The following is a 19,064-nucleotide window of genomic DNA, read 5'->3' as shown; positions in this document are numbered from 1 at the left end:
AGCAAACACCTTGAATGCTATCTTCTAAAGTCCACTGATTGAAATAACACATAGAAGTATACATATTTTAAACATAATTAGAAATGTAGAATTTCTTGTGAAGAATGGGCACAGACAAGATGTCAAAGTAGGCTACAAAGAAAAACCATTCCCTCAACATGCTGCAAGCAGCAACATCAGACTTCGATAACTGCTTAAAATCCAAAATAGTTAAATCATTATCAAAAAAGACTGTAATCCCTTACAGTAAGAAGATGGGAACTAGCATACAAATGAGTAACAAAACTTACCAGAAATCTACCACACCTAAACCTGAGATAAGTCTTCCCTTCAGCATATTAACAGTTTTCATTGATATTTAATATAGTACTCAATACACTGTCAACAGTTATAAAGTGATAACAGTGTCTATAAAAAGTGTATTGGCAACACTGCTTCCCACACTGACTCTGCAACCCAAAGTTAATAGACAATTGGCATGTTCTCTACTGGCTGAGAAAGACTGCAGTGCTATCAACAATTTCTAATTATGTGGAAAATATGTGTACTTTTATGTGTTATTTCAATCAGTGGACCATAGAAGATAGTTTTAAAGGTAAGTCTGCTAATCTTCATCAACTAGTAACAATCCCTGGCTTTCAGCACTATTTATTCAAACCTATCTCTAAACCTAAGTAAGCTAAGTTACAATTTAGTCCTTAGTGAGGCTCACCATTTAAAACTATGTATGCTGTTACCAGATGTTAACAGGTTTCCATTTCATACAAAACTACCTTTAATCAGTGGGGAAAAGTTGTAAGTTTGAACAACTTTCTCAAATCTTATCAGTTACCTTTTCGACAATTCTATCACAACTTTTGGATGATATTTTTTGCTTTGTCAACATTAGTTACTCCATAATGAAAACACAACTCAGCATTGGTATTTTTAGAATGATAACTTACATGTATTTTATAATACTGTAGGCTAATGTTTGCAACAAAACTTTTACACCATCTGTAATAAATTTGTGCAGCACTTAATTCAATTCCTTACACAAAAATACAATAATGTATAATTTACAGTTGGCTCAATTATTAATGGGAATTGCCATTTTTAAAACAAGTGCTACAGGTAAGAAAACTAAATGTACAAATTTTATTATAGAATCTATGACTGTTTAGAGCACTGCCAGATTGACAACGTCATTACACACTACAGGTACATACGAGTATTACTACCCATATTATTTCAAGTGCTAATGGAAGTGATGGTTACTTCCAGCATCTCTTATATTTGAGTCTGTTAAATAAATAAATGGTAAAATACTTACTGGAAATGTGGATCGTCCATGATGATGCATTTGTCACCACTAAAATCATCACTGTATACATGAGTCAATCTTTCAGGTTCCATTTCAGAAATAAAATAATGTAAATTTCTATTTGGACCTGGTTCAGGGTATAATGTGAATCCTGAAATCACAATCTCTTTTTAAAATATGATAACAAGAAGGATATGCATAAAAACTAATGGTACTTCACAAAAAATACATGAAATAGTGTTTTATCTTTATTAATTTGTTACATCATTCCCACTGATGTCACCAAAGTGTTCTGTATCAACATTGTACAGTAAAGTTCCATTGAGGAATGGTACAAAGTTTGATTTTAACTGTATTACTGGTGCATTTCATCATATTACTCAATTTGAAATGTTCTAAAATTCATATGAATTATTGGAGTTCCTCCTGGCTTTATACAAAAAAATTGTCTGTTTGAGCCAAAAATAAAAATGATGTTGGTAATATTTTTAATTGATTTGTTATGCTCTATATAACAATATGACATAAAAAAGATTACCATTAAAAATATAGTAGAGGGAGCACAGGCAGTAAAATTTATAACCTACTAAAGCCATTCATCAACTAGGGACAAATGAAAACTATAATATGGTAATGTTATTGTTAGGAATGGGCCCGTTACCAAAAACATTCATACCGATACCAAACATTTTGGTCTCGGTAGTTGATTCTGAATTCGATACCAATTACTGTATTATTTGTAACTAAGAATATAATGCACTAAATAGTATTGTTTTGTTACTGTTAAAACAAATCTGACCATTAAAAGCAGCCAGCCAAATACAACATCCACCCTTAAGCATGATAAAAAATACTATGTACTTAGGGGCTGGAATAGAAGTTTAAAAAGTATCTTTCATTTTCAATACATTTTTACTTTGAGCTATTTATATAAAAGTAATGTAATTTAAACCGAGATCACTATATGATAAGGAAAAGTGGAAGATTGGTACAATTTTTAATTTAATAATATTTTTAGGCCATTCAGGGTTTTAAACCATCTATAAGTTCATTATTGCTCTTATAATAAATTATATTAGATAATATTAGAGGTCTTATAATATGTTACACTTATAAATTGGTTTTACAAAAAATAGAATGTCTGTATGTTTACTATCGAGTAACAAACACTGCAGTTAGACACAACAGACACGCTGTGATGAACAAACTAGATAGGCACAGGAAAGGGATTGGAAACTAAATATTATATACAAAAGTACGATAATTAGTTAATTTGGTCATATAAGTTTTTTCATGCACAAAATACAACAAAAATCATGTTTTATTAATCATTAGTTTCAGTACTAACAATCAGCTGTTGTCTGCGATTAAACACAGCAGACTTGCGGTGATGCGCAAAAATAAATATAGAAAATACAATCTGTTAGAACAATATTATGTATAAAACTACGGTAATTTGTTCATTTGGTTACCTATGATTTACTTTTACACAACTTACATTAACACACTCTAGCGATTGCTAATTTGCATACTATTTATCAGTGAATAAAATTATTTGAAGATCAATAGATTTGAGATTCAACTTTGACATAACCTCAGTTGCCAATATTCAGTATTTATAAATAAAATACTTTGAAAATATTTTCACAGTGTTACAATGAGTGAGGTAAATACAAATAAGTAAATAGTCAGATGAGCTACTACAAAGTAACAAAAATTAAAGTTATCGCAATGAAGTGAATAAACAAATTCTTCTAGATAGTTACTACTACAGGAAGTACGGAACATATGATGAGTTGTTACTTCCTTATAAACTACTACACCATAGTAATCACTCTACTTTTGTCAACTCTTGCCTCTTTCCTCGAGCCATACGATAAAGACTAGGATGTGTGGCTCACTTGCTCCCTATATCCCATATAAGACGCACCAATCAAATCAACTTTTCAAAATGTTGTCAAGTTATATGGTCTTGATGGTCCTCTGGAAAATAGCTCTATGGACAGAACACTGTTCGTCTTTTAACACGTCCAAAATTCAAAGTGTAATAGTCTCCAAAAAATATTTTGGAAATTGATCTCTCAAGAATATTTAACTAACTCCAAAATCTTCAGCCACTTAAAATTGAACTCCTAGATCATCTAACATCATCATGATGCTGACTGAATTAAAACAAAGTCTGACTTAAGCCAGACTCCGTAATACCAAAAAAATACTACAGCAGGGTAGTAGTTATTAAGTTTTATATACATAAATCAGGAGCAAATGCTTCTGAGTCTGATACATGTGAATTAAGTATTATTCTTTGGAAGTTCTTTCATTTTAGTAATTTGAAACAAAGTAATTGCTTCAAAATCACCACAGGGAAGAAGTAATATTTTTTATCACTTCACCCACTAACCAACAGTAACAGAACAATCAAATATCTACACAAATCATTTTAAAAGTATTTTAAATTTGAATTTATTAAACCATTTATATTTTTTTGTTTTTATTTTCAGAAACAACATTTTTTTGTTTTACACATATATTAAAACTATTTTTAGGGCCTTGATCGTAATGTAGATAAGTGTGTAGCCTTCTTTTGTGTTTAGTTTCACTTTTTCAATTCCAAGAATGCCGCATGTTTCATGAACCCATATATACCTAGAATATGGAGCAGATACACTGTTACTCTAACATACCGTTGTACTAGTAGAGGGTTGATACTGACCTCATGGGCTTATACAGGTTGAGTATTAGTGTACTAGTACATATGACCCATATATACCCAGAATATAAAGCAGATAAACTGTTACTCTAACATACCGTTGTACTAGTAGAGGGTTGATACTGACCTCATGGGCTTATACAGGTTGAGTATTAGTGTACTAGTACATATGACCCATATATACCCAGAATATAAAGCAGATAAACTGTTACTCTAACATACCGTTGTACTAGTAGAGGGTTGATACTGACCTCATGGGATTATACAAGTTAATACCTTTATAATTATGATGTTACTCTATTAAATGTTCAGTACAACTGTAGGTTTATTTGTTTTCACTACTTGCTAAATATATTTTTTTTATCTTGTTTAAACATTTCAACTAATATGTCCTAAACTACATTTGCTATCACATTTACAGCAATTAATTTTTTTATGCTCCACATTTTTATACAATCTGTTTGATGATAATTTTCAGTTTACTTTACTTTTTAATGTTTTGAATTTCTTTAATTTTATTATTTTTCTTGGTCTGCACTTATGGACGTTTTTGAATGTTAAAAAGGTTACCAAACAGAGTTCAATCTATTGTTGTTAGGTATGTAAATATATTTCTGGTTTCCTTTTAAGGTGAGTGTGGACTTATTATTACTTGTATTACATTGATTTTTCCTGTTATCTAAAGTGCATAATGGATAATATAAAAGGAAAAAATAATTTTTTGCATTTGCTATTATTATATGTTCAAAAAATTTAACACTATATTATGAGAACTGTTATCGGTCTTGTGAACACTTTAAGAACATAAGCAATAAAAAAAGTCAATTATGAAAATGTAGTGTTCGTTCTCATTTAGAAGTCGACATTTTAAATTTATAATGCTGTAATCTGCTATGATTTTGCTGTGCACAAACTTTTTGGGATCAAGTGTGAGGCCTTGGATTATTAATCACCTGTCTTTGTGTAGCCCAGAATCTAAGCTCACTCTGTAAAAGATGTAATTTTTGAGACAATAAATTTATATTACTACTACTATTATTATTATTATTGAACATCCTTTATGCAACTATGACTTGACTTGTTTTATTGATAATAGATGTTAGAGTACTACAATACTAAATTACTCTGTACAAACCATTATTCTAAACCAGAAAAATCACTTTATTTGTTTTCTAAGGATGTACAGAGTGAGTACTGCATTTTATTTAAAAATACACCCAGACCACATGCCTCACTGCACCAAAGGGTTTTGACTGGGTTTTAGAATCCAGTATTATTTAAAATCAGTAACTATATGATTTTAGGAACAAACTAAAACCAAATTGTATTAAGCTACTGATGATGCTCACCTTCTGTAAGATTTAAGATTGAAAGTGGTAGATTGTTGAAGTCTACTGTTGAATTGTTGTAAGACTCTTCATATGACCTAAAGAGAAAATATAGAAAATATAGTAAAATATAGTAAATATAGGCACTTCCACAATACTTTCAATGACTTTTTTATCATATTGAGAATTGTTAAAACACTGTAAATTACCAATAATTGTAATAGTTTAGTGGTAATTAATTTTAGAACACCTATAGGAGTCCTACAAATATACTCAGGATAAGTTGTTTTGCATGTTTTCATAAGCAAAAACTCATGGAAAACCGTAATATGACTTACATGAATTCAATAATCTAAATATTGGATGGCAAAATTTAAAATATGGATTTAAAATTGAAAACTTTTGCTTACACTGATGAATATAATGGTGTTTGCTAATATCCATATTTGAACCCACAAGATTACATACCTGGTACAGTGGGGAGAGTTAGGGTACGAAAACGGTGATTTATTCAAACTACTATCACAGGTTTTAGCGATATTAGGGAGTGAGTTAACACCAATACGAAGGTTTCTACCAGTCCTACAGTTGTAACTGCAATGGGTGAAGCCTCAATGGGTCTCTTGTATTGTAATACCGGTAGTTGATGTAAATATACGTAATAACAATATGTATCATCTTGTCAGACTACCTAAACATTTATAATGATAAATGCTTGTCCCAAACTCGCTCCACTTACATAGCCATATTTGTTTGTACTCGGATTGAAATAATTCATTCATTACGAGCCAAATCTAAAGTGTGACCCCACAGTCTTTCAACTCGTCCCGGATTCATTCAATTATATTGGAACTTTTGGTGCTATTTTCTGTAATATTGTATCCTCTCTGTCATATTAAACTAAAATTAGGTTACTAGATCTGTCATTAGTATTTTAAACTTAAATTATTGAAGCGTATATGCTCTAAAAAAGTTGATATTTTTAAATGTTGTAATTATATATATATATTTTTTTTAAGAAATTTATTTTTTGCAATATTATTTAATATCAAATATTAAATCAAGGAAAACCATTTTTATTTAGAAATGTATTTGATAGAAAACGGATATTAATTTCTGCATCAAATTATTATTGTTTTTCCACAACTACATTACAGACAGCTAAATAAAACGTAGACTCATTTACAGTAACCCTATAATTAGGTTGAATGCGAGTCATAAGCAAGACATGCACTAGGCAATTGCAATTTTCTTATGAACATAAAACACAATGGTTATCAATGTCCGTTTTGTTAATGGTGCCTGTTTATCTTGGTTTGGCAGTGTTAGTTATCACAGTTAGTTAAAAATGTCCAATAGTATAGTTTAAATTATGGAATACATTTATACTTGAAAGAGATCATAATAACTTAAGTAATAGATCTGAGTCGGTTTGAATCTGGAATGGAAGGTGGAATACATGACTCTGTTCTGTAGCGTCACTAGAACCAGAATGAATCAGTTGACTTGAGTTGGCTAATGCAAGTTACTCGAGTCATTAAAGTATTCAACTCATCGCATCACAAATTCAGCAAGTGACAAAATTGCTCCTGTTGATCACTAGTATTTCTTTCACAGTTCTCCAGTCTAAAAATTAACATTGTTTAGAAAAAATATTATATTTATCAAAACTGATCTTTTTTAGTGTTCAATATTTCAATAATAAAACCTACTAAAATAAAATATATTACAACAGCCATAGCTAGTGAGTTAGCAGGAATACTATGTATATTGGATCAATGGTAACTTGCAAACTGAATGGTATTTTGCCCTTGTTGTAAAACAATATTCATTCTACATTTATATTTTATCTTTGTTACTTATCATTAAAATTCTATCATGTCCACTGAAAAGACTGATGGTCCCTTTTGAAGATTTTATTAATTAGAGGAAATGAACTAAGAATAACCTTTAACACCAAACTTAATTTTAATTTTGAAGTTTTATGTAGGCTATTATTAAAATAAATTATACAACAATCACTCACCCATTTTCAGAGATATAGATACAAGGAACATTGACGTAACAGAGCTTCTTGGAGTGATGTTTAAAGTCTTGGATGAGATTGGCACTGTGGTTTAGTACGTCAAAGTATGCTGAAAGCTTGGTTACCATTCTCTCTGCCAACTGTAAAAGTTCATCTTAGTATAGTTCTTTATTGATAGTACACATTTTAATGATATATTATGTACTGAATTAAATTTAAAAAATACATGCTTTATTCCAGCACCACTGAAAAAAGCATGCTGATCACATGACACAACATATTAATGTGATATAATTATTGCACTTATCACAAAACCAATTAATACTAAATGCAGGCTAGGGTGCATTCATTCCTTTAGGAGTAAAATGAATAAGTATTAACAAATAAATAAATTTATAGAAATTTACGAATTGTTCAAGAGTTTTATACCATCTAATGACTATTTAATGTTTTTCAAATATTTGTTGACACAAAAATAATTATACGCTAGTTACTGAGTACAATAGAAAGTAAAGATATTGAATTTATATTCATTAATACTACAAAATTATAACAGAATTTTACTTACTCTCTGAACATGTTTTGAGCTATCGTCATCACCGGATCTATACTCGACAGAATCCAAAATATTCTGCAAAAAATATAGTCAATATAGCTTATTGAAACAGATACAGTTCCTTACCTATACATAAATTATAAACTATGCCACTTTCACAAATATTCACAAAGAGTAGAACATAACAAAACTAGCCATACTGTTTAATCTGTATTTACCACTAAATAAAATAATTATTTGTTATACCTTAGGATGTAATTTGTGTTCTATATAATGTGTTATGCCATGTTGTGTAATGATTTATTATATATTACAAATTTATACACTTTAAACATTTTACTAATGTTACCTCATTCTTGATACATTAAATCTTTTCTTTTACTAACAATTATACTTCATTTGGATGAGTATAAAACACAAAGGTGTTTTTGGCAGAAAGAAAGCTTTTACTCAAAGTGTTAATTTTTTATTTTTAAGATGTCAAGTTAATTCTTAATTTTGTTTGACTTCAAAATAACTTAAACCTTTGGAAAAATTACTAAAAATTATTTTGTAAATTCTTTACTTTCAAGAAATCCAAAAAAACCCACTTTTTAATTCATTTTTTGCAAATGGGGCTAGAAAAATATAGTGCCAAACTAAAGCTATTTATGCCAATCTAAAATTGATTTTTAAATCCAGAAACTAATTTAAAGCCTACCTATCATGTACTTATAATCACTTGAATTATTTTGTAAAAATTTGGAATTGCACAATTTTAAAGAATATGTTTTAAACACAGTGTCATTTCAACTGCACCACCATTGGTATTTCAAAAACAACTGAATTTACAAAAAAGTTAATATGGAGGACTTCATCTACTTTTTAGTGGTAATTAAAAATATCAATTTAGAATTTCATATGGCGGTCAACTTTAACATTTTTTATAGAACACCACATATTACTTATTATATCTTGCAATTGTGTGTAAAAAACTAAATTTAAAAATATTTTTATTCTTGGTGATTTTTTTAACTTACTTGTCTAAGAGGTACCAGCATAGGAAAGTAATTAAAAATTACATGTTTTAACATGTTTGAGAATCGTTGAATCAGTGATTTCAAATGTAATAAAAAAAATGAATGCATATAAATGACATATATTATTTATTCTGTATAAAATTGCATATGCCCTTCAAAAATGTTATTGTATAGCTAATAAACAACCGAAAACCTTTTTACTATAACATTTTAGATCAATATCATAAATATTTTTTATATTAATAATTATTTTTGTTTTTGTAGGTTTATGTCTTCTATAAGCACTCAATTTAAGGCATAAGGACTAAGACATAAAAAACACAAAGAAGAAAAAATTAAGTGCATGAAAATACATTGATTTTGCTCATTTGAAAACTTTGATTTCTAACCTGAAAATAAAATAAAAATAATTTGTTGAAATATTTTTACACTGTATATCAGTCGTACTTTTATTGGAAGAAAATCAATGTACAAAATGTTACAATTGTGCAAAAGATATTACTGGTGTTAAATTACACCAGTTTACCTGAGAAAAAATTAGCACTATAACATATTATGCTTGTAACACAGTGGTTCTCAACCTTTTCAACGCTGCGACCCCCTTTTTAGGTTGAGAATTTTGGCGACCCCCTTCTTGTAACATCGTAAAGTAGGCCTAAGCCTTTGTATGCAAAAAGACAGCAATAATTAGTTTTAAAAAACATAAAAAACACTATTCAAAACTATATAAAACCGTTATTGAGCACTAATTTCTTAATAATTAATAAACGATCCGGCAATAAATGTAACGAAAGTAATTTAAATCATTTTCAATTCTTCAATATCAAAGCAGGCAAAGACTGTGCGCAGTGTATTTACAGAACTGACGCGTGGTGTATTTAAAGCCGCGGAGACAGCCTGACATGGAGCTGCGCGCGCAGCCATCGCACGGCGCAATTCGTCCTCCAACAAGCCACTGTGCCAGTCGACTGCCTGACGTCTTGAGAAATAGTGCGTACTTTGATCTTCAAATTGAACACTCAAGTTTTAGTATTAATAATGGATAAGTTTTTAAAAAGAGAAGCTTCATGTAGCAAAAGTAGTTCCGAAGTCTCAAAACCAAAATGCCGAAAGTATGATAATGCATATCTACAGTTTGGTTTTACTGAACTTGAAAACAAACCTCAGTGTGTTATTTGTAGTGAAGTTTTATCAGTTGAAAGCATGAAACCTTCAAAAATGAAGCGTCATCTTGAAACTAAACATTCTGCGCTGAAAAACAAACCAGTCGAGTTTTTCCAGAGAAAACTGCTGTCCCTTTGCAGTCAACAGGTAAATATTAAGTCATACTGATGTTAGCAAAAATGCCCTCAAAGCTTCATACGAGGTAGCGCTAAAGATTGCTAAAATGGGGAAGCCACATACCATTGCTGAGGAATTAATTCTTCCTGCCGCAATCGATATGGTTTAAAATATGATTAATCCTCAAGAAGCTGACAAGCTAAAAAAAATCCCACTATCAAATGACACTGTGTCACGACGAATATCAGACATGGTGAAAGATGTTCAGAACCAGCTAAAGATGCAAATAAAAGAAAGCACGTTTTTTTTCGATTCAATGCGACGAATCAACTGACATTGCTAACTGTGCTCAGTTTTTGTGTTTTATTAGGTATGATTGCGGTCACTCTATTAAGGAAAATGTATTATTTTGCAAATCTTTGCCAGACCATGCCACAGGTGAAAGTCTTTTTAAAGTGTTCATTGAGGCAACTGAACCATTTGAAATTGATTGGAACAAATGTGTTTCAATTTGTAGTGATGGTGCAAGAGCCCTTTCGGGTAAAAACAGCGGATTGATTGCCAGGTTGAAAACGTTAATGCCAAATGCAAACTGGGTGCATTGTTTTTTACATAGACAAGCTTTGGCAGCTAAAGGAATGCCGGATGACTTGCGTCAAGTTTTGGCTGAGGCTATCAAAGTTGTTAACTACGTCAAGAGTCGACCATTGCAGAGTAAATTACTTGAAAACTTGTGTGAAGAGGTAGGAGCCCTGCACAAACATTTGCTATTCCACACCGAAGTGAGATGGCTGTCCCGGGGTAACGTGTTGAGTAGGCTGTTTTCATTGAGATCAGAAATATTGCTTTTTTTAATGGAAAGTAAACATGAACTTTCCCATTTTTTCAGCGATGAAAAATGGTTAATAAAGCTTGCTTACTTAGCTGATATTTTTTCTCATCTCAACATTTTGAACTCATCCCTACAAGGACCAGAAACAACTATATTGTATGCTCAAGACCGAGTAAATGCATTTGTAAGAAAACTTACTCTTTGGAATACAAGAATAAAAGATGAAGACTTTGAAAATTTCCAACTTACACAAGAATTCAAGGAGTATGTCTCAAGTATTGGTGTCACATCCATTGACACATCATCTTTCTCATTACTCATATCATCACACCTTGAAGCCTTGATAAAGCAGTTGAATGATTATATTCCTGTTAAAGATACAAGTGGATCTGTGTGGATAACAAAACCATTTTCCGAAAAAGCTGTTCAAAAAGCTGAATTGAATGCTGGCCTCCACAATGAACTGATAGATATATCAAGTGATCAGTCATTGAAACTAACTTTTGACGATGTTTGTCCCGACAAGTTTTGGCTAAGTATAAAGAAGGAACACCCAGAATTGACCAAAGTAGCATTGAAGATTTTGATACCTATTTCTACTTCTTACAATTGTGAAAAAGGATTTTCCACAATGGTGAATTTAAAAACCAAATCAAGAAATCGTTTGGCACTGGAAAATGATATTATTTTGTGTTTGACAAAAATCAACCCAGACATTCTACAGTTAGTTAATTCAAAGCTTAGCTCAAGTTTCTCATTAAGTCATTCTGCTGGAATTTTAAAAAAAATTATTTTTTGCAATGTATTTTGTGTAGTGTGCCTTTTTTAGAATAAACAAATTTTGTCTCACAACAATAAGGCCTACGTTACGATACAAGCGGGTCGGCAGGCACCATCATTTTTAGCAACGATGTTGAGTCATTTAGAGCTCCATTTGTTCCTTTTTGTTAATTATAGTTGTATTTTAAAATAGTATTGATTAATTGTAAATTGATTAAATATACTTATTGTATTTAACAAGCGCACTCAACTCAGTTTCTAAATAAGTACATGGTCGCTTCATTTGATATTCGCCGCTCATATGGTATATATGGCCTGAGTTTTTTAGTTTTTTTTTTCATTTATCACCTATCTTGCGACTCCCCCAGACCCGTCCCGCGACCCCCCTGGGGGTCGCGACCCCCCTGGGGGTCGCGACCCACCGGTTGAGAACCCCTGTTGTAACATATTGCACAAGCACTACACTACACTTCATGAACGATACCATATTGTGTATGCAAAAACAAATAACAATTCATTTACAAACTGGAAAAGAACACGATTACAGGCATTACCAAAATGAATGAGAAAACGGTATTGGCTTGGTTTCACAAATAGCCCTTACTTTCACTTTTGTTTTGACAAATACCAACTCGTAACACAAAATAATTTTGTTTTGGTATTGGTTTTGGCAGCTCATTGGTATGTCATCGTTTTCAAAACCAACAAACCACATATCGTGTTGTTTAAACATTTTAGGCTAGTGACACTACAGCAAAAAGTCATTCTTTGTTTTGTTTTATTTACGCTGGCCATTTAAACACATGGATTAGAGCGCAAAATCTATTGATTTCTACTCAGAGGAATCTCCTCTCTCCATTGCTATTAAAGGTCATAATAATTAAAAGTTCATTGCACCAAAAATTCATAAAATTTGTTTTATTAGGAATTTAACTTGTCCACATGTGACATGGAGATTTTTAGACTTGTCAGGCTTTTTCAGTCAAACTTATAAGATGCAAGTAAGTTTTGAAATTTCTTTGATTTAGCAACATTTTCTTCATGAGATGCTTTTGATAGGTGCATCTGTTTTTAATTAACTTAGGACATTTCAATTTACCAATGTGCAGTAAGTTGCACTTTTGTTACCTTACAATCTTTTACATTTTTTTAATTTTCTATGTGTATAAAAAACTAAGGTCCATAAAATTTCTAACCCATAAATAATGTATTTTGTTAATCAAATCTAAATATAAATCCATTGTAACTTATGTCATTATAAAATCTGCATAAAAGTTCAACTCTGAAAGTGTGTGTACTGTTCATGAACATAGTAGATCCCTGGATGGTGACGAACAAAAAATATCAAGATTCTACCTATCAGTAAAATATTCAAATTCTAGAGGGTTTTATCGATCACAAATGCTTGAGAATTCCCTAGATCAATGGACAATTTTGGGTATATAATCTACATTCCAAAACTATGAATATTATTAACTTATGTGCAAAAACTAATTTGTATATGGTTTGTGAGTGCCTAAAACTTTGGTGTGAAAATTAAAGTATACAACTATAGAGATTTGTTAGAAGTGAGTTTGGATCAATTATGGTACTGCCACTCAAATAAATATTATATACATACTATATTTTTTATATCAAATTTGTGTATAAAGGATGTCCAGTTTGTGAGATATTATATAGTCCAAATTACAAAAAATAATTTAATTATGTTTCTTTATTCCAACAATCATAACACTTGATGTTAAAATAGTTACAATCTAAAACAAAAAAATAGAAATCTACATCAACCAATTGTCAGTGAGAATTTGCACCTCTTGTAATAATCCTAACCTTAGCTAGCTAATTATTTCATTTTAGCTATCATGGTGGTTAAAAAGGAAGATATGAAATCAACTGTCTAAATTATTTGTTGTTTTTTTGTTATTTGCAAACACGAGTAAGCGAGTTGAGTTGCAGTTTTATGGGTAAAGTGTGTTACATTTGGTGTTTTGTATGAAGTTAGTGGATTTTTGAAATGGGTAGCAAAAATATGATCGAGATAAGAAATAAAACTTATAATACTAAAAAGAAAAGACAAGTTGTTGGCCACTCTTCACAAACACAAAATTCTTCTGTCTGTAAGCCTAGTCCTACACATATCTGGATTTCTAAGGCAAAACTGGAAGGTAACTTTTCTTACCAAGACTCCAAAAAGGAAACATTTAAATACATCAGAGTAGACATTGATATTTTACATTTTGATTAGATTAGTTCTTGGAGAAATACATGTGTGAAGTATTGTAATTGCATTTTGGAACTAAGTTGTAAATCTGTAGTAGATTTAGTTTCAAAGTTTACCAATAGTTGCATAAACTGTGTCGAAGAACAATCTTTGAAAAACTCTACTTAAATTAAGCCTAGTGAGCCTCGCTCGAGGTTAGTTTTTGGTATGAGGGAGATAGGCAAAAGCTATGTTCGAACAAAAGTTTATGTGGAACTATGAACCTAACTTCTCCTCTGACTGTGTATTCACAGCATGAAGAAATTTTAGCAGAAGCAACAAAAGTGTTTGTGAAAACTCAATGAAGCTTACTATCCAAGAATCAAGAAAGGGAAACAATAACACTCAAATAGATGTTTGTGTTGCAATTGACAGCTTATGTAGGCTATAAAGGAATCGTATAACTTACTTCAGTGGACACAAGTTTTAGATATAGAAGCCATGAGTATGTCTTCAAAGAGAAATAAGGAACACCAACAGGACTATACTGCTAACACAGACACAAGTGTTGTTTAGAAGTTGGATTGTGTAATAAAAATTGTTCAAAGGTCTGTTCCCCTCTATTCATGCATTATCTGGATGAAGGGGGTTTCAAATGCTTATAGGTCTGTTTCTAAATTCCTACAATATAGAAATGATATCAAAATTAATAACTTAGAATGCACTATCCATGTGCAAAAGTGAATGGGCACTCGCTTGCGCTTTCTAAAAAGAAAATAAAAAAATTATAAATTTACAGATGTAAAAACCAACTGACTGCTGCTGTTCAAAGACTCCAAATATTCTATGGTTTAACTAATAGGAGAATCCTCATATGTTGGTTGATACAGAGCTGCCTGGGCTACCTATTTGCATGTGCAATCTAGTAATGATGTCCAATTGTGACACTATATGCAGTGTCGATTCATATAAATATCTAGGAATTATGTTTGATAAACGGATGCATTTGGCAGTGCAAATAGATCACATAAAAAACAAAATAAGAAAATTTATTTTTTTAACGTAGACAGCTACGTGAAATTAAAAATTTTAATGAATTGATGCTTGCATATTTTGCTTATAGTCAATCAATGTTATTGGCCGGTATCAGAGCTTGGGCTGGTGCTTATAAATCCATATTAGAACCTATAAATGTTGTCCATAGAGCCATTCTTAAGGCCGTTCTGTGAAAAGGTAATCATTATACATCATGTGCACTTTTGTATTATTTGCAATTATATGGGAGTTTTGGGTGTCACGCAGATTTTTGTAAAAATAATGGTTTTCTATATGTATAAAAACAATAACACAACGTTTAGATGAACTAACTATAGGTACGGAACTTGGAGTTCGGTTTCAGTAAATATCCTAACAGACATATTAACAAAAAGCTTTACATTAACTAATTCTCATTATATAATGCAAATTTTGATTAGAAAATTGCAGAGACCATCAACTGATTTTTATAACATAACAATTGGGATGTATACGAAGCTCCTGGTTAATTGGCTTACAAATTTGGGAGGAGAGGCAACAGAGAACGTTACTGTGTCCAATTACAGATAGGAGCTTTTCTTTACCTAAAGCTTGAATTGAATTGCTTTGCTGTTTACGTATTGGTTAGTTTGTTTGGTTATGTTTCTTGTTGCAAGTAGCCTATGTAATATTATTTGAAGTTATTATGTAATCAAGTGGTAAAAATGTTTTTAAAAATATTTCTCTTTCAAGGGAGTGATGAAGTGAAACAAATAATAAGTTTTGTAATCTATATAGACCAAGGTTAGGAGTGCCAAATTTTTATTTTAGTAAGTTTTATTTCTTTTATATGTTGTATTTTATCAACATTATACGCATTTGAAATGGACAGAAACTATTTAGATCGACCTAGTGACATAAGAGAGTTGTTAGAAAGTGAACCAGTAGACCAAGACAGCGGTAGTGAATCTAAATAGTCCGTGTTAGATCTCAGTGCCCCAACCGAAACTAGGTTAATCATTGTACATTTTTGTAAATAAATATTTATAACAATTAGGGATATATGTTCACAATAGAGAATGTGTTTAGTGGATAATTAATATTTTATTTATTCAAAATGAGAAGAAAATTTGAACATTGCTTCTTGAAGATATAAAGTTTGTCATTTAAGAAAATGAAATACTTTCCGGATTCATAAATATGATGTGTTGCTACATAATTTTGTACTTGTACTTGTTATTTATAAAATATATGTTATCGTTAACTCTTGATGGGATATATAATACTGTTTCATGTATGGAAAACTATTATTGATGTACAGTAATACAGTATGTTAACAGTGAAATATTAATTTTATGAAAAATGCTCTATTACAAGTATTATTAATATAAAAATAAAAACTTATGAAATAAGTCTATCAAACTATATATTTTCTGAAACTAGAGAGATGTATCAATTTTTATACTTTGGAATTTTGGTTTAGTAAAAATATGCCACTTCTGTAGGTTTGGTCCCACCCTCCCCCTCCCCCCCCCCACCAAAACAACGAAATATAAAAAGGTTTAAATTTTTAAAAAATGCTTATAAAAGTATGCACAGTAAAAAATAGTTTTTTATGAAAAATTTGATGTATGGCGATTCGTAATCAAGTTAATTTTTAGTATTTCTTATATTTTTAATAAAATTGCCCTTGCAAAACTAGGAAAAGTGCCCTACTAATAGAGGTAATTTAGTTGCCAGTCTTTGGGTCAAAGCAAAAGTTGCTGAAAAGGATATAAATACATTCATATTAGTCTGTATAGTATTAAAAAGTATACTGTTAAAACTTTTTTTATGAAAATAAAATTATTTTTAAAATAGTTTTTCTATACTAACGCATTTGTGTATAATTATTTTTATAATTAAACAACACACTCCAACTATTTCTATAAAACAATAGGACTATACTATAAGGCAGTCTTTAAAAATACATTATCTACAGGCATTTTTTCAAACGCTAGTATTTTCAGCTAAAATTGCCTTGCACTTTACGTACACAGGCTACATGGTGGATTGCCCAGGTACTGATCGAGGTTTAATTTTGTGTGCATTCTGAAATGGACAAATTATGGGAAATGGCTAAAGAAAATATTTACCAAATATACCATAATGTCTCTATAATTATTCTTTATTTTTAATTATAATTATTCTTTAAATTATTTTTTATATAATAATTATAGGCTACCTAGTTCAAAGTTAAGTCCTTATACACGTCACCCCTGGGGTTTTCTAACCACTACATAGTAAGTAAATAGTCATAGTTTATTTTAAGGACAACAATATTTTTGTCCACTTTCTTTTCTTAAAATAGTATAAGCCAACTTTTCTTAATAGGCCAACTTTTATTCTAGAAAGAACTTACTGTCTTGACTGAAAGAAATAGACTGTCAGAAACCATACATTGCACAAAAATTGAGTGCTCTAATTTAGGTTATGCCTTTATTATTAAATTATTCCAGGGGACTGAGAGGAAATCAAGGTTTATGGGTGGGGGAGGATAACTAAAAAAGCAAGTACCTATGTCTAGGAGGAGGGGATAACGAGGTTGTCAACATTCACGTGAGAATTTTTGAACTGGAAGAATAGTTCAACTAACTACATTTGAAGGTAATTTAAGAGTTCTTCTGGACATTTTTCTGTTTTAAGTCATAGGCCTAGTGGTAATTCTGAGCAATTACTTGGTCAACCCCAAACTTTTTCATGTTTTACCACGGTCAAAGGATGTTCTCAGAAAGCAAGAAACATATAATTCAAGCCCAGCAAGGCCGTCCTACAGGTTGCCAAGTGATAAGAAGGTTCGAAGTCCATGCAATAACAGTGGCTTGCAGGAGACACGCCGAAGGCCAGTTGTGACAGTACCGTTATGGCTAGTGGTTCCTCCGATTATCCTTTTTTATGTGACGGGTGTGAGAACACATTACTTAGTTTCACGGTTTTAAGTGAAGATCAGGAAAAGTTAAAACATTTTTTGTACGAACACAGCGTTTTGCAACGCACCAAAGATTGCCCTCTAGAATTTGATATTTTACTGATAGGTACTATCTCAAAGGATGTTTTTCTTTCGTTGACATCAGCCCGATCAGCTGCCGAAGCCCGCGCTGATGGCCGGAGGCACTCATCTCAACTCGATAACAACTAATTAATTTGTAGCTCGAAATTTAAGAAAAACATTGTTCATTTGGATCAAAATTCTGCTCATATCAGTATTATTTTTTCATTTACGTTAACTTTCCGGGGCCTGAATTATGTTTTTTTAATTTCACATACATCTTTAGATTATTGTAGTAAAATATGAAAAAGTTTGGGGTTGACCAAGTAATTGCTCAGAATTACCGGCCTAGTTATTATCTCCATAGTGAAGTTTATTCATCGTTTCTACCTTCATGGATTAGGCCTAACCTATTTATTGTGTTTCCTTTGTTATTGCAGTTGTGACTGCTACAGCACAACTTCTTTAGGTATCTCGACACTGCCTTTCCTGAATAATTAAATTTGTTTATATAGTCAATTACAGAAACAGGCTAGTCATTGTTATTCTACTTTGTGGTGCTAGTGAGTGATATGTTTTTACCTACTCAATGTAAAAGTTAGTGTCATGAGTACACTAAGTATACTACTTATTATTATGTTAGAATAAATAGAAAAGACGTGGTTTTACTTCTTAATGTGAATTAAAGTTATTTGTGTGCATATAAATTTTAGATTAACGATTGCGATGCTATGAAGGATAATATGGCTACGTGAGTTTGTAATATTTTTAGTTGTCAAGCATTGATTTTGGAGTTTTCAGCGCAGTTACTGACCTGCCTTAGCCTATGCTGATGGCCAGTGGCATTACTGGCCGTTCATCTAGGCTAGTTCCTTTCACAAATTTTTTCATTTATAGTCTTCCTAAAATTGAATTTTTTCCATTGTTATTTTAATTTACTTTTTAAGCATTTTATTCTTGAAAAACATCAAATGTTGTGAAGTGACT

General features: G+C 31.1%; 1 protein-coding gene across 1 annotated transcript in view; it reads right to left on the bottom strand.

The window, feature by feature from the left end:
- The window catches only part of LOC124369047 (VWFA and cache domain-containing protein 1), a 66,137-nt gene that overhangs the window by 46,533 nt on the left and 540 nt on the right, over window positions 1–19,064 (bottom strand). The window contains exons 2-5 of the mRNA XM_046826743.1: window positions 7,936–7,998; window positions 7,368–7,507; window positions 5,363–5,439; window positions 1,313–1,454 (exon numbers count right to left, since the gene is read on the bottom strand). Of these exons, the coding sequence (XP_046682699.1) occupies window positions 1,313–1,454; window positions 5,363–5,439; window positions 7,368–7,507; window positions 7,936–7,998 (422 nt within the window). The remainder of the gene's footprint in view (window positions 1–1,312; window positions 1,455–5,362; window positions 5,440–7,367; window positions 7,508–7,935; window positions 7,999–19,064) is intronic.

Source organism: Homalodisca vitripennis, chromosome X (assembly GCF_021130785.1).
Source record: "Homalodisca vitripennis isolate AUS2020 chromosome X, UT_GWSS_2.1, whole genome shotgun sequence".
Taxonomy (NCBI): Eukaryota; Metazoa; Arthropoda; class Insecta; order Hemiptera; family Cicadellidae; genus Homalodisca; species Homalodisca vitripennis.
The sequence above is the reverse complement of the archived record's forward strand: the minus strand, read 5'-3'. Positions and strand labels throughout refer to the sequence as shown.